Source organism: Lutra lutra, chromosome 17, assembly GCF_902655055.1.
Source record: "Lutra lutra chromosome 17, mLutLut1.2, whole genome shotgun sequence".
NCBI classification, from domain to species: Eukaryota; Metazoa; Chordata; class Mammalia; order Carnivora; family Mustelidae; genus Lutra; species Lutra lutra.
This window is the reverse complement of record NC_062294.1, coordinates 43,254,956-43,271,185: the sequence shown is the minus strand read 5'-3', so window position 1 is coordinate 43,271,185 and position 16,230 is coordinate 43,254,956. Positions and strand designations below refer to the sequence as shown.

At 56.4% G+C, this 16,230-nt stretch overlaps 2 protein-coding genes across 2 annotated transcripts; both read right to left on the bottom strand.

The window, feature by feature from the left end:
• Positions 1-802: 802 nt before the first annotated feature.
• TMEM147 (transmembrane protein 147) lies at positions 803-2,566 on the bottom strand. Its single transcript, XM_047709651.1, has 7 exons — positions 2,372-2,566; positions 2,234-2,303; positions 1,735-1,794; positions 1,513-1,649; positions 1,291-1,375; positions 1,082-1,203; positions 803-1,001 (listed from the first exon to the last, which is right to left on the bottom strand). Exons 1-7 carry the CDS (start codon positions 2,446-2,448, stop codon positions 878-880), a joined length of 675 nt encoding a protein of 224 aa, XP_047565607.1. The 5' UTR covers positions 2,449-2,566; the 3' UTR covers positions 803-877.
• Positions 2,567-2,698: 132 nt separating this feature from the next.
• On the bottom strand, positions 2,699-12,742 carry GAPDHS (glyceraldehyde-3-phosphate dehydrogenase, spermatogenic). The gene is made up of 11 exons (XM_047709588.1): positions 12,588-12,742; positions 9,795-9,993; positions 8,988-9,084; positions 8,709-8,815; positions 5,842-5,932; positions 5,628-5,746; positions 5,185-5,266; positions 4,513-4,664; positions 4,190-4,352; positions 3,041-3,138; positions 2,699-2,956 (listed from the first exon to the last, which is right to left on the bottom strand). The coding sequence occupies exons 1-11, from the start codon at positions 12,652-12,654 to the stop codon at positions 2,884-2,886; spliced, it is 1,248 nt and encodes a 415-aa protein (XP_047565544.1). The 5' UTR covers positions 12,655-12,742; the 3' UTR covers positions 2,699-2,883.
• Positions 12,743-16,230: the final 3,488 nt, after the last annotated feature.

Here is a 16,230-nt window from a genome sequence, read left to right as displayed (position 1 = left end):
AGAAAAGCCTTGAAAAGTTCCCTTGCTTCTTAAACCCGCCACCTACCAACCTGGAGTGGCCGCCTTTCTCCTCTCTGCCCTCTGCCTAATGGGGCCAGTTTCTGATCGCACCTGAGAAGCTCCCAAAGAGTTTGTGAAACAAGAGGTCGGGAGGGCAACATCTGGGACAATATCCAAGTTGGTGGGCTCAGCTACCATGCTAGTGGGCTGCAGTGGTGTCTATACCCCACCCTGAGGAGACTCCCGCCAGGACTGGATGGGAGGGCTACAGACCCAAAGCATGGAAGAGCTCGGAATCATGGATGTCTGCTCTCAAGAGCAAACCTGAGTGTGCAGGTGGCTGGACTGTTCAGTGTGCAATGGGGAGTCTCAGATGGTTGTAGATAAGGAGGGTCACTAATAAAACTGGGATTTCAGACAGATCTCTTTGGCTGCAATATGAAAGGTGGATCAAAAGAGGAGAGCAGGACTGAGAGCCCCGGAGGAAAGCGGCCAGGGAAGGGCCACATTAAAGACTGACAGGAAAAATCTCCAAGAACTGTATTCCTGGATTCTGGCTCCCTTCTATCACCTGTTGCCCCAGAGCCCTGGTCTCTGCAGCTGCTCAAAGATGATCTCTTGACTCTAAGCCCTCTATCCGGGGAAAACAAGGAGCTGGGGAACCGCTGCAGAACACAGAACAAGCTAGTGTTGGCCAGTTTCCAGCCTGTCTACCAGGCATCAAAGCCAGAACAAGGGCCTCTAGAACCCAATGAGCGTGGTACTGGTAGACCGTTCTAGAGACAGATATGAAGGCAGAAACAACGTTCCAAATACTGTTTACTTCACTGAAACCTGGAGGCAGAGAAAGGGTATGTGAATGCCTGGGGCACCAAGCCTAGGAGTGCACGTTGACAACGGCGACATAGAGGGCCAGGGTGCTGAGGGCCAGCAGCCCCGTCACTACTGCCCGGGCCAGCAGTGCTGTCCAGCTGCCCAGGGAACAGAGGTGGACGAAGGTCCTGTGGGGAAACATCATCATGAGAGGAGAACAGATAATCCACCCCCACTGGGACCCAACCTCAAACCCCATGCAGCTCACTCCATGACAAAGGCCTTGTAGACGCTAAGGAACATCAGTAGGAGTACCGCGGGCCGAAAAGTGTGGTAGAGGTCATAGCGTGTTATCATCCAGACCTGGGCAGATGCGACGATATAATGGACCTGCAGGGAGGCAGGAAGTCAGGGCCAGGCCTCGAGGGAGGGCACAGCCACTAGCAAGGAGGTGTGTGGGAGAGCGAGACTTCGTACCAGACTGATGTTGGAGTCAATGCTCATCTGGATGTACTTCCAATCAAACTCAATGCCCCGGGCTCCAACCCAGAGGGGGATGCAGCTGAGGAAAGCAAAGGGAAGGATTCTCCAGCATCCAAACACCCTTAGCACTCAGAATCTGAGCCCCCGCCCTCCAGCACCTCCCTAGAACCCAGGTGTCTTTTCTCAGGATTCTGGGCTCCAGGCTGCTGCACACACCGGGACATAATGAGCTCGGCGGTGGCCCAGCCCAGGGCAGCAACCATGATCTTGTACTCCCCCTTGCCTGCATTCCGGGACATGACAAGGTTTAGGCCTATCAGGTCTGCCACATCCACGCTGGCCTTCATGAACTCCTGTGGGTCAGGTTGAGGTTTGAGTGAGCACAGGTGCCAGGGGGCCCCACTCCTGCACTCCCTCCCCCTCCCTTGCCCCACTCACCCCAATGAAGTCATAGATGCCGCCTTCCCAGGTGGGGAAAAAAGTGGCCAGGAACAGCATCTGAGGACAGCAAACAGAGAGATCACTGCAGGGGAAGAGAATAAACCAAGTGGAATACGTAGGAAATCAGTGTGGATGTGGAGGGTAAGACTCTGAGGTTTAGGGGACCCTTGTGGAGAGAGACCATCAGAAGGGGGATGAGATTACAGGATCAGGGGAGACAGAGGATAGGGGTCTCAAGTTTGGGTTTTATAGTGATCCCAGGCCATCGGGTAAGGCATGCAGGTGCCAGGGCTAGCTACCCCAGCAGTGTTAGCAGCACCGAGTGGACCCTGGGGTTCCTTCGCGCTCCCTAAAAGTACAAAACGCCACCACACAACTGAGTTTTCTCCATTTTACTAAGGTGCTATACAAAAGTTGCTCGGGGACCTCTCCCCAGTCCCACCCCTTCCGGAGCACGTCTTCCAGGGTATTTTCGGGGGGACCCAGGCGTCCTCACCTTGCACAACTGCACGAAGAGGTAGGTGACCCCGGCCTGCACGCACTTCCAGAAGGCGTTGTACTCAGACCTGCAGGAGCGGGCGGTGAGGATTAGCCCGGGCCCGCGCCCTCCCGCCCGCGGACGCCCCGCACTCACAGGCCGCTGCACTTGTAGGTGATGAAGTAGGGGAAGTACGCCAGGGCGAAGCAGTTCCCGAAGTGGAATAGGGTCATGGCGCCGGCCGTCCGGGCCCGCCGGAGCGCGGGTCTCTGCCTCGGCCTGCCTGGCGCCCGAGCCCGGGCCCGCCGCCCACCTGCCTCCGCCGCGACCCGCGCGGCCTTCTGGGAGCCGGAGGCCAGTGGCGCCGGCGCACTGACGTCACGGCCCGCGGCCGGCCCCCGGAGCCTGCGGAGCCCCAGTGCGCCCGCGCGGAGCTAGGCTCGGAGGTGCGGCGCGGTGGCCGGAGGGCGCAGGTGGAGCGCGGTTAAGTGTCGGGCGTGCCGTGACCCCGTAGTGACCGGCGCAGAGACAGGGGTGCGGCTGTGACACACTGCGTTTTTATTTCTACAGCGGGGCGCCCTCCTTCCCCCGGGGAGGCGAGAGCGGGAACGGGAGGTAAGGGTTCCAGGGTCCGGAACCCGGGGAAGCGGAGGAAGGGCCATCCTGCTTCACTTGTTGCGGCTGAACATATAGCGGAGGAGATCCACCACCCGGTGGCTGTACCCGTATTCGTTGTCGTACCTGGGGAGGGAGGAGCCGGGTTGGTCATCCCTCCCGACCGCTCCTGGTCCGCCCCCCCACGTCCCGGGATTCCTCTCCCCTCACCAGGAAATTAGCTTCACGAAGTTGTCGTTGAGCGCGATGCCGGCCTTAGCGTCGAAGATGGACGAGTGGGTGTTGCCCACAAAGTCCGTGGAGACGACCTGGGCGTCCGAATTTCAAAGAGTGGGTCGCAGAGCAAGGCCTTCCAGGAGCCCAGGCTCTGACTCTTAGGTACATGGGCCATCCCTTCACCTACAAAATCTGGTGGAGCCCTGCTGTGCCCAGGTTCTGGGGATGGTGAGAGGAAGGCACGCAGGGACTTTGTCTGCAGCCAGAGGACGAAGACCACAGACCCCCTGTTGCTGCCCCAGGACACATCACTTCCTGGCAGTGATGCAGGCCTTCACCGTTATGGGGGGCCAGCATAGAGGCCCTCTCTGAGGGCACATGGGGAGGCTGGGTCTGGATGTCTAGGAGGATCTAATCACCTCAGGCCCTCCGCAGTGGCTGAGGTGGCAGGAGCTACAGCACAGAGGCTCTGAGGGTTTGGCCCTAGTGATGTGGTGTAAGTCCCCAGAGGAAAGTTGTCAGCAGCAGGAGGATGTGATCTGCTTTCCTTAAAACCAGAGATCCTGGTGGCTGTGTGAGAGGGGAGCTGTAGGAGTTAAAGCTGAGACAGCACCAGAGGTGGAGGTACAGGGATGGCACGGCTGCCAGCAAATGCACGGTGACATCCTTTCTTCACAGGGAAGGCCCCTGGCCATGGCCTGCCCTGAACAAGTGTTGAAAAAGAGGAGCCACTGTCTTGTTCACTAAGCTCACATTGAGCACCTGCTGGGGTGCCCTACCCTGGGACGATGGCTGGAGCCATGGAGTCCCAAAGTCCCTGCTTTCTTGTGCACATGCTAGCAGGGCCAACAGTGACTATGAAATGAAATTTCAGGTAAGGGAAAGGGACTTTCCTTACTACCTTACTGAGGACAGGGATTGAAATAGAGACTTGGAGGAGGTGAGGGCAGACTATGTGGCCACCTGGAAGAAAAGCTACCCAGTCCAAAGCAACAGCAAGTGCAAAGACCCTGAGGCAGCAAGAGCAGACCTTCCCAGCCCTACAGTCCCTGTCTTGATACATCGTAGCAGCTCTTTGGCAAGTGGAAAATCACATTTTCTCCTCAGAGGGCTCCTCCCAGGGTCCCCCTCCTCAGCCCCTACCTCATCCTCAGTGTAGGCAAGGATGCCCACCATAGGCCCCTTGGCTGCTGCTTTTATGGCGTCTTTGATGGCCTCATACGAGGTAGGCTGGGCCAGGCGGCAAGTCAGGTCCACAACAGATACATCTGGGGTTGGCACCCGGAATGCCATTCCTGTCAGCTTCCTGGAGAATCCCACATTAGAGATGGGAGTCAACCCAGGACCTTTCCATCCATCCCACATCGTCTCTACTTTCCCCTCAACAGACATTTCAGGGATTGGGAGCCAGTCCAGTCCTCCTGGGGTGTACCCCCAACCCTGGTTGCAGCTTTCTGCCCTCATACCCTTTGAGGTCTGGGATGACTTTGCCTACAGCCTTGGCAGCCCCTGTGGAGGCTGGGATGATGTTCTGATGGGCACCCCGCCCATCTCGCCAGGACTTCTTTGATGGCCCGTCCACCGTCTTCTGGGTGGCAGTGTAGGAATGAACTGTGGTCTTGGGGAAGAAGAAAGCCAAGTTGAGCCCTTCCTCCTAAGCTCCCCTGCCTCTTTTTCTCAGGCCTGAGGTGGTGACCCAGGTGTGGAGGCTGGTGGGACCATCCCCACAGACCACAAGAGGGCCATGTGCAGGCCAGGATCCAGCCTTGCCTGCAAGTTGCCCGGTGTTTTTTTTTTTGTTGTTTGTTTGTTTGTTTTTTTAAAGATTTTATTTGTCAGAGAGAGAGAGTGAGCGAGCACTGGTAGATGGAGGCAAAGGGAGAAGCAGGCTCCCTGGCAAGCAAGGAGCCCGATGTGGGACTCTATCTGAGGACGCTGGGATCATGACCCGAGCCAAAGGCAGCTGCTTAACCAACTGAGCCACCCAGGCATCCCAAGTTGCCTGACGTTTTAAGAGACTTCACCACTTCCTCCCCAAACTATCTCTCCCTGTTCACCCCACACACTAAGCAGTACTGGGAAGAAGAGGTAGAGTTTTTCTGCCACCCCTCCTGCCTCAGGCCCTCTCCCCAACTCACCATCAGCCCTTCCACGATCCCGAATTGCTCATGGATGACCTTGGCAAGGGGGGCCAGGCAGTTGGTGGTGCAGGAGGCATTGCTGAAAGGGCACGGGTGTGAGAGGGCACCGTGAGGGGAGTCACAGAGCCAGCCCTGCACCCTCCCCTCCCTCCTGGCTGATGCACAGGGGCCTGGTTTTGTGGAAGTCAGGATAGGGATGAGAGGGGTCAATGGGGGTGCCCCAGAGGTATGGTTTGGGAGGCTCCCCAAGCATGTTCTCCAGGAGTCCTGCTGTTCTAACAGCCAGTTTCAGGAAAATGTTAGCATGATGGCGTTAAGGCTTTGGGAAGGGAGGTGTGAAGACAGCCCCAGGGGTCTACTGCGGGTGAGGGTGAAGAGGGTGAGGCTGGCATGTCTTCTGGGTGCCACCCACACTCTTGAGAATGTTGGCTGCCTGTTACCTGACAACTTTCATGGAGCCAGGATCATAGTCCTTCTCATTTACCCCCATGACAAATATGGGCGCATTGGGTGAGGGTGCAGAGATGACCACACGTGTGGCACCTGCGTCGATGTGGTCCTAGAGGAGCAGCACAGGTGTCAGGGGGGGCCCTTTGAGCACCACCTCCACGCCCCCTCCCACTGCCCAGCCCTGGGCACCTGTCCCCCACTTACTGAAGCTTCCTCTAAGGACAGGTACACGCCTGTGGACTCCACCACAAAGGGGTTCCCGACGGACTTCCAGGGAATGTCTCGGGGCTGCATGCTGTGGAGGGGTGGCGGTGCCTAAGTCAGTCTCTTTCTGCATGCCCTGGCCTTTGCAGTTGTGGCCTTCACCGTGCCAGAGGCCTTCACTGTGCCGGACGCCTTCCTGCCTGGCCTACAACCATCTCTTCCCCCCAAACCCAACATCCTCACTGTCCCGATGCGGTCCACCCTGCTGGGCTCCCCTTCCATCACTGACTCCACCTTGCAGGCCAGTTTTCTTGACCATCCCTGCTGTGCCTGGGGACCAGCTGCCACCTTCCTAACTCAGGCCTCAACCCCTCAGGGGGAACCATCCAGACTGCTCCCAGCCAGCTCAGGCCCATTCCTCCCGTGCTGCCCAGAATGCACCCCAGGAAGGTGAGGCCGGCTGGCTGCTTCTGATACCTGGCCCTGGCAACCTCCCCACGGCCCTCCTTGCCCCCTCCTTACCACACGGCTCCCCCTGCCAGAGGCTGGGCAGCTCTCTGAAGACACACTGCATCCCAGAGAGCAGCTCCGGGGGGAGAACTGAAGCCTGAGGCAGCCCCAGGGCCAGCAGTGGCTAGTGGTTTACATTAGAAAGGGAAAGGAGGGCCACCTGGGTGGTCAGTTCTTGGTTGGGATCTCGGGATCTCGGGATCATGGATGGAACCCTGTGTCGGGCTCCCTCTCAGTCTAGAGTCTACTTGGATTTCCTTCTCCCTACCTCCTGCTTTCTCTCTCTCAAATAAATCAATCTTAAAAAAAAAAGATTTTGTTTCCTGTTTGAGAATCACATTTCTACTCGATATAAAATGTTTGTATTTGAAACATTAAACATCTACTAGATGTTGCCGTTTTCTACTTGGCTTTAGCCAGCAAGCCATGAATAAAGAAACCGTATACTGGTTTCTCCCCCTCACAGGGCTTATCCCAACAGTGGTGTTTTCTTCTGTGATGATTTGTTAACATCTGTCTTGTCCTCTAGACCACTCTACGCCACAGCCTGGCGGGTTTCAATCGACGTTTGTGGGTTTTGTTAACCATTCTACATGTTTACTGATCACCTGCCGCGTGCTCATGTTCTAAGTGCTCTTACCTGTATTGACCCCTTGAACCCTGGTAACCTGAGGAGTAAGTACCAATCCTGGCATTTCTCAGAGCCAGCCAGCCCCAGGGCAGGGAGGAGGGGAGAAGCTGGCGCCCCAGAAGACCCCAGCCCCTTGTCTAGATTGTCCTGGGCCCTGCCCTTCTGCCCAGAGGGCTGGCTGGTTTGAAGATTGCGTTCATTCATTCTTAAGGATGTACAGAGTCTACCCAGAGTCACGGCCTGTGTCTGTGATGGAGACGTGAAGCAAGGAGGGGGCCCTCCTGGCGATGAGGCTGTGGCTTTGCGGGGAGATGCCCTTCCTGGTGTCCCCATACACCTTTTACCTCCGACTGTGCTCCCTGCTCCCGCTCTGCGGGCTGTGATCATCATGCCCATCAGATGCCCTATGAAACAGGCTAGGGCAAGTTCAATCTCTTGCCCAAAGTCACCCAACTAGGAAGGGGTGAGGTGGGAGTAAAGCATGCAAGCAACCTGGCTTGTGCCAAGTGCCCAGAGAACATGGCCTAGGGGCTGAGTGGGGCAGATGGGAAACGCTGCTGGAGTCACCAGAGAGGGCAGCACCTGGTGCTGTTTGAGGGGACAGCTGTGTGGGGACCAGGAAGACAGGGAGAGTGCCCTGAGTGGCAGCAGTGCCAGGCCGAGTAAGGGAAGGACATGGGATGGCTGGACAGCGACTCCTCTGCTGGAACTGTGTTTGGTGTTAAGATTTCAAAGTTGGGTCGGGCAGCTTCTCATGGGCACCAAGTCTCCAGTCCCTGCCTCCACCCACCCTCCCACTCCCACACCCAGGGGCTGAGCACCCCAGCATGAGCTCTCCTCCCCGCAGATACAAGCCCCGAGGCTGGGAGAGGCTGCACCCCAGGGCCCGTGCACGAAGCCAGAGCAAAGGGAAAATCTCATGCCATGGAGGGGCCCACAGAGGCTGCTAATTCACAGTAGAAAGGATATGGGGGCGCCTGGGTGGCTCAGTGGGTTAAAGGCTCTGCCTTTGGCTCAGGTCATGGTCTCAGGGTCCTGGGATGGAGCCCCGCATGGGCTCTCTAATCAGCGGGGAACCTGCTTCCTCCTCTCTCTCTCTGCCTGCCTCTCTGACTACTTGTAATCTCTGTCTATCAAATAAACAAATGAAATCTTAAAAAAAAAAAAGCATGGACGGCTGGAGTGGTTGGGATGATGAGAAAAGGCAGTGGGGCAGCGCATAGTGCTGGGGCCCTCCCATAGGAGCTGGGATTTTATTCGTGGGGGGATGGGAAGCCATTGGAGGGTTTGAGTGCGGGAGTCACCGGGTCCTTTGACGTTTGTAAAAGACCTCTGTGGCTGCTGAGTAGGAACCGAGTGGAAAGGGTTGGCTAGATGGCCGTGCCATTTCCTGGGGAGGGAGGTGATTAGGTTTGGGGGTTGAAGGAGAATCAGAAGTTGAGCGTTATACTTACTGAGCTGCCACGCCTGTGAGGAAACATGTAGATGTGTGTTAAATAAAAAGTATTTTGAGTAGAGTGGGATACCTTTCTAGATTAGGGCTTTTTAACCATTTTAGGGGTCAGGGACTTCTCTGAGACCCCTCTCTGACCCAGGACCCAGAGGCATGCACACACACATTTTGGGGGGTTTTGGAGCCCGCCTGAGAGGTTGGAATCCCGCTCCAGGCCCCCCCACCGCCCCGGCATTAATATGCCGCAGGCAGGCGCCGTCCAGCTGTGCTTACCACTGGAAGACGCTGATCTCCTGCTTGTCTACCACCAGCTTTCCATTCCTGTACTCCACACTCCCCTCGTACTGGCCATGGGTGGAGTCATATTTAAACATGTACACCTGCAGGGGACAGGACGGCTCCCAGTCTTGGGTGGCAAGGGTGGAGGCGTGAGCATCCCTGGGGAGTCCCTACCTTGGTGAAGGTTCCACATGGCATCTGGGAGCCTTCCAGGAAGCTCTCCTCCCCACCCCGTCCTACCTTTCCCGGGTCTCCGCCTTGCCCGCTTCTCACCATATATTCCGGGTCAATGAACGGATCGTTCACTGCCACCACCTTCACATCCTTCTCCAAGCAGGCGCGGAGCACCAGGCGACCGATGCGTCCGAATCTGTTCAGGGACAAGGCTGGTGGGGTTGTGCTCAGAATCCTCACCGCCGGCAGGCAGAGGAGGGGATGGGAGAGAAAGGGATGATAGAGGAGGTGCGCTCTAGGGGGCTGGGTGGGACTCCTCAGTCTGGGGAAAGGAGGCAAAGTGTGGGCACTGTCCTCTCTTGCCCAGATGTCCTCTCCAGGCTCTTAACTGCTTTTCCTGCTTCCTCTAGCCATCCATCGCTCCCTCGCATTTCTGACCTTGTAGCTGGATGGATCCTCTATAGAACTTCAGGTCAGGGTATGTCACTTGGCCTGAACACCTCTACGGCTCTCAATCAGTAAAACCAGATCCGGACTGCTTACCGTGGCTGCCAGGCCCCTGCCAGCTTCCCACCTCCCTTCCCCTTCCTCCTTTGCTTGCTCCACACATCGACTTCTTAGCGCACTGAGCCCAGAGCTGGCTGCCGCTGCGCTCCCCAGTCTCAATGTAACAGACTTCCACACTGTTCACAACATGCGTCACTGAACTGTCGTGTTCCTTCTTTCATTGCTGTCTTCCCTCTGGAATGTGAGCTCTCTGAGGGTGGATCCCTTTTCCCTGTGTTTCCTAAGGGTGGGCAGAAGGCAGGCACTGACGGTGAGAAATGGGGAGATGTCCCAGGAAGCAACCAGAGGAAAGACTGGGCCCTAAGACTTCAGGCATGGCTCGGGCCGGGGCCAACTCACCCATTGATGCCCACTGTCAGCTTCTGAACCACAGAAGCCTTCTTAGGTTGAGGAGGTGGGGGTTCCTCCTTGACTGGCTCAGGCTCTGGCTCAGGCTGGGGCTCTGGCTCGGCTTCAGGCTGGGGCTCTGGCTCGGCTTCAGGCTGGGGCTCTGGCTCGGCTTCAACCTTGGGCTCCGGCGGGGGTGGTGCTCTGGTCACTGTTGGGGGTTGGATGGGGGGAATGAGCTGCGCCATCACGGTGGGAGAGAATGAACCATTTTGGCCACCCAGAACCCATTGCTGGCTCCTGGCCCCTGGCGGCTAACCATCTAGCTGTTTTCCCAAATACCTGATCTACACAATGAGCAGGGGGTGGGCTTGCTTTAAAATACCAATGCCAGGGGTGCCTGGGTGGCTCAGTGGGTTAAAGCTTCTGCCTTCGGCTCAGGTCATGATCCCAGGGTCCTGGGATCGAGCCCCACATCGGGCTGTCTGCTCCGCAGGGAGCCTGCTTCCTCTTCTCTCTCTCTCTGCCTGCCTCTCTGCCTACTTGTGATCTCTGTCAAATAAATAAATAAAATCTTAAAAAAAAAATACCAATGCCAGGGCCCCTTCCCCAGAGAGTCTAACTCAGTGCACATGTCTTTTTAACAATTGCTTGGGGTGATATTGTCTGTGCCTCAGTTTCCTCCTCTGTAAAAGGAAGATGATGGTACTTCTGAGAGTCACTCTGATGATGAAGGGAGGTGATGTAATGCTTATGAGAGTGTCTAGGAAAGAGTCCACTTACATGAGTATTTCAAAGATCGTTTCCCAAACTCATCTGATAATTGCTCTAATTCAGCACAGCATAAGCTGTTATGATAAGAACCCCAGGGTAGGCCTCTTCCCAGGGAAATCTGACTCAGAGGTCCAGGAATCCTGGTTCTAAAAGCACTCCAGATGATTCTTATCCTCAGAGTAGGAAATAGAGGTGAAATGGCTAGAAACCCACGCAGTGTCCACCTCTGCAAATGCACACACCCCCACTCCCATACTGTGTTTTGAAAATCCCCGTGCTTGGATGTGCGTGAGCCTGGCTGCTGATGAGGAGGAGAGGAGGGCAGATGTGGAGGCAGCAGTCGGGTCCGCAGAGGTTTCCAGCTGGGAATCAGGCCTCTCATGCCCTGCCCAGCCACCTGCCAGCTGTGTAGTCCTGAGCAAGTTAATGACCTCTCTGGCCTGTTTGCTGGGGCCACATCTGACCTTCTGCCTGGGGGCTACTGTGAGGACTCAGATCTCACCACCCAGTAGGTGCTGGCGTCAACAGAGGGAGGAAATTGCTACTAAGAGTATGTGTGAGGAAAGGAAGCGAGAAGAGGTTGGAGTGGGGCTGGAGGAGGAAGGTTGCCCTTGCTCTTGGCACCAGAGTCAAAGGCACCGGGAGAAGGTAGGCTGGAAGCCACAGGCCAGCTGGCCTGTGGGGCCCCCTGACCTCTAGGGGCTGCTGCAGACCATGTGGTCTGAGCCTGGGCTGTGGGTTTCCTATGGCAATAACAGTTCCTAAAGGTATTATGAGTGTTTATTTGCGGCAATGACCCTGTGGTTTTGGTGACCCTAGAATGTTTGCATTCCTAGGGGTTCTGCTTCCACGATCACTAAAGGGGAAGATCTGTCCATGGGATTGAGTGGGAATCTGAGCCCACTCCTCTCGACCTTTCAAAAGAAAATTCGGGTGGTTCTCCTCTCCCATCTTCCCCTAGGCTTCCTCTCCTCCCCTCCTCTCCAGGGGTGGGGTGCCTGGGCTGGAGGAAAGCTGCTGCACTAGGAAGGAAGAGCCTGAAGGAGCTTCAGTGATGAAGCGTCACCTGGTAGGTGAAACAAGGACACGGGCGCGCGCTCTCCTAATTGGATGACGCTCGCACTTCCTGGGCGCCGCCACGGGCTAGGCAATGTGCGGAGCACTTGCGTGCACCAGCTCACTGAGCGCTGTAAGGCGTGCGCTATAAACCACTTTATAGAGGGGAAATCGAGGCCGGAGGTCACAGAGCGAGTGCTGAGCAGGGAGGAGGTTCGAAGCCGGCAGCAGAGAACCTGTCCCGGCGGGCGCTGCTTCTTGGGGGGTCCCTCCCACCACCCTGACCCTGGCGTCCCGCCCACCCCGGCCAGTGCGGAGGCAGCGAGGGAATGTGTGTTGCCCTGCGGACCGACCTGGGTTCATCCGGCTGGTGTGTGCGTGCAACTCTGGCTGCATGGGTAGGGCTGCCCAGTGGGGGCGAGCAGGGGACTCTTGAGTGTCAACTTTGCTATTCCGGTGCTGAGAGCCCTAGGGAGGCGACTTGCGCCCTCTTACCTCTGTGGCCGCTCCGTGAGTGGCGACAGTAAACACATTGGCCTCCCCGGGGGGTTGTGAGGCTTCAGTGCGCGCACGCGTGGAAAGTGCTTGGCGCGGCCCCGGCAGGTTGCTAGCGCCCAAGAGGACAAAGCCCACCAAACCCCAAGCGGCCCTTTGGCGCTGGGCGACCGGAGCGTTCATCCCCAGAAACGCGCGCAGGGAGGCGCGGCTCCGGCCCGGATTCCACCCTTCCACCGCTTGCTAGCGGCGCCGAGGCAGGTGGGGACCCTCTTCCTGGCCCGCCACCATCGCTATAGAAACCACTCCACTGGCAGGGCAGGGGTAGGGAGGGTGGGGCAGGAGAGCGGGAGGGAAGGGACGCCGCAGCCGGCCTCCTGCCCCCTCCCCCCTGCACACAGCGAGGTGGGCACGAGCGCCGCAGGGGCTCCCGACTGCCCTGTCTCCCCTTCCCTGAGGTCGCCCCGTTGCCTCCCTCACCCCGGCATGGCTGTCGCAGCAGCTGGACAACGGTGACATTGGTGAGGACGATGTCACGTTTCGACATGGTCTAAGGTTTCATGACCTAGGCGCCTGGGGACCACCGCGATGTTACTGCGGTGCGGGGGCGCCCGGGCTAGTGGGGCAAAAGCTTCTCGCCGTGACGTCACAGTGCCCAATGACGTCACAGAGGCGGAGGTGAAGTGCGTGATGAGCGCGTGTCGAGCCCCACGGTCCCCAGGCCACCCCCGGCGTCCAGCATAGAATCCAGCTTTTTACACTGGGCTTCAAAGCCCTTTTCTCTCCCCCTTGCCTTCCTTCTCCCTGGCTCTGTGTTGCTCCTTGACCCTCCTCTTGATAGTTATCTACCCTAGCTGTTTTCTCTTCCCTGGAAAGCCCTGCCCAGTCCTTGCTCCGGACTCCTGGTTTCCCTCAGGTGCAGCCCTTTAAGAGCGGCCCTTCTAAATCCCCATGTAAAGTTCTCTCCTCCCTCAGTCACCATAGCCCTCACCCTCTCAACCCGCTCATCTTCCAGAAGCCTCCTCTGACTTTGCTTGCTGGGAGAGATGCTCCAGATACTCCACGGCTACCCTCTCTATATTTTTTGTTTTCCTCATAGCCTATGTCTCTCTCTCAAAATCGTCCTGTTTATACATTTTCTTGCCAGTTTTCTGCCCAACAGGCTGTACACTCTCGGAGGGCAGACTGCTGGTCTAACTTCGCTTTTGTATCCCATTGGTTAGAAGGTTTGGCACCTGCGGGTGCCAGAATGCATACGTAAATATCACTGCCTCCCATTCCTTCCGAGCCGCAATCTTTAAGTGACCTCTAAGCCAGATCCCCTCACTGCACCCCGTTCTTCTCCTCGGGGCTTTTCACATAGCTTTGTCATAATCTAGTTACTGATTTACTTGTTCACTGTGTCCTGTTGTTCACCATGGGGCCTCCACCGCCCCCTAGAACTCTGCCTGGCACAAAGCAGCTTCTGGGGAAGAACAGGGCAGGTGGCTCTTTCCTCTAACGCACTGGGGGTGGGCGCTCATTTGCACACCTGTGATTCACAGATAGGCACCTTCACCTGCAGGGCTGGCTGACACAGCTGTGACCAAGATTTAAGGGGTGTAGGGGTTTGGGCTAGGAAGGAGTCATCATCCCAGACAGAGGTGTGGAAGCAAGAAGGGGCAGAATGACATAACCTCCTCCTTCCCTGAGTCTTCACGGGAACTCAGTTCGCCAAGCACCTGCAATGGGACAGGGTGAGGGCAAGGCTCTCCTCCTTGGATGGTCCAGGGAGGTGGAAATGAAAATAAATCCAGTGTACAGATGGGGAATTTCAATGACCCAAGGCCAAAATGCAGGTATTAATTAAACAAAGGGGACAAATTTAACACATGTGATGGAGATTGGGTGGAGGCAGGGTGTGGAAGATCACACAAATAAAACCAGGACTGAAAAGGGGTCAATTTTGTACAACTTTACAATAATAGATATGAGAAGCTAGATGCAATTAAAATTTTTCTTATAAAATATAAAGGCTCAATCCTGCTTCAAACAGAAATGGCAAATCTCAGCAGGCAAATAACAAGAGAAGAACTGGAGCTACGATCTCTCCTCCCCAAGGTTGATTCAGATCCAGATGACTATCGGCAGGATTTGCCAAAGAGCATTGGAACAAATGTCTGCCAGCCAGTGGGAACTGGTGCAGATCCCAACCAGAGTAGGGAAGTCAGGTGGCAGCTCTGCAAGGTGAGGCTCTGGGCATGGCACATGCTCTGAGGCCCCGAGGCCCCAGGGCCACACAGACCCGCCTGCACTTTTCCTGGGAGTGCTCTGCAGTGCTCTGCGGGAGGGCTGTGACGATGGGCCATGGAAACCTCCTCCACTTGCTCTGGCAAAGCAGCAGGTTCATATTCCCCAAACCAGCGGAGGGCAGCAAGGAAGGGACAACTCCAGGCCAATCTCTTATGGGGACAGATGCCAAAGTTCTGAATCAATTAGTGGCAAATGGGAATGGGACCAGGAGGGATTGGGGCTGATGGAAGACGGTGGGATGGGCAGAGAGAGGGGTAGAAAGAGAAGATGGGAGTACATTTCAAAAGGAGAAACCCCACCTCTCCATCTCAGGGTGGACTGGGATTCTGCAGCTCACCGCCCACCCTCCCCCACCCTGCAATTTCCTGGTATGGGAAACTCCCTCATTTAGGCACTGGACAAGGGCAGAAGAGCCACGCCTGAGGTTGCCCAGGGATCTGGCTTTGTCCCTGGAGCGTGAAACTGGGAAACAGATTTAATGAGCTCAAGCTTGTTGAGATGGCCTGATTAGTCACCCTCTATAGGCAGTGCCTAGAAATGGCAGAAGCTCCTGGGTCTCTGGGCCTGGGTGTCCAGGACCCAGGGTGGAAGCGTGGGTCCTCCGAGGGGAGTGGGCCTGGTCACCCTTATTTGAGCAAAGCCTGAAACCACGTGCAGATTTTCACCCCACCCAGGCGCCCACACACATAACTCTGCCACCCCACCAGCTCACACCCTACACATTCCTTCCCACCAGCCTGCCCGCCCGCAATCCCACCTCCACCCCCTCTCTGTCTCTCCCCTTGGCACCAAAACCCAAATATCTTTCACCCCTGCACCCAACTTACCCACCCACTGGCTCTTGCCCTTCTGGTCTTGGCCTTCCTCTAAGCTAGCCCCAGATCTCCACAGACCTCCCAGCCACCACCTGCCCTTCCTTCTGATGACCCTCTTCATGCCCAGGGTAGACTCTCAGCTGTTCCCCTCCAACCCGTGCCACCATGTCAATGCTTGGGGCTTTAGGTTGGGACTGAGGAGACCCCAGGGGGAGGAGGGAAGGATGAGCCCCTGGCCTCCAGCCCAGGTTCTGGCTGACAGTCTCCTGCTGCCGCAGGTCTTCGGCCCCTCCCCGTGGCTGCCTCAACCGGCTTTTCAGGAGACACTGCGTCCTGTCCCAGCTCATGGCAATTGGTTCTCTGCCCTCGCCCAAGGGCTGGGAAGCGGGAGGCCAAGGTTCTGTTATGAGAATGTGTCCCAGCTCCAAAATCTATAAGCCTCCCTAAGGAGCCCCAGGCTTCTCTGGGGACCCAGGCACCCTTCTCTCCAGCACCCTCTGAGACTCAGGCTGAAGCTTGACTGGTCTTCTCGGGGCTTCCCTTAGCAATCATACTATGGGCACTTACATCGCATGCCTTTTGGGAGTGCTTCTTTTAATCCATCCATTTGTTCAATATATAAATATTTACTGAACCCCAGGCTATGTTCTAAAAATTGGGGATATAGCAGTGACCAACACAAAAGCCCTGTCCTCTGGAAGTTTACAATCCGATAGGTGAGGCACACAGTATATAATTTCGGATTGTGGTAAGTGCTTGTAAAAACAAAAGGATGATATCACCCAGTATAACTGAGGGATGGCCAAGGAAGGGTTTTTCTGAGGTGACATTTGAGCCAAGAACAGAATAAGAAAGAATCCACAATGTAAAGATGTGAGTTCTACCTTCCATGCACATAGCATGTGCAAAGACCATGAGGCAGGAATGAGCCTGGTGTGTCTGAGAACCAAAGAGAAGAAGACCTGTGGGGCTGGGATGTGGTAAGCGTAGGGGGGAGTCAATGAGAACAGAAAGAG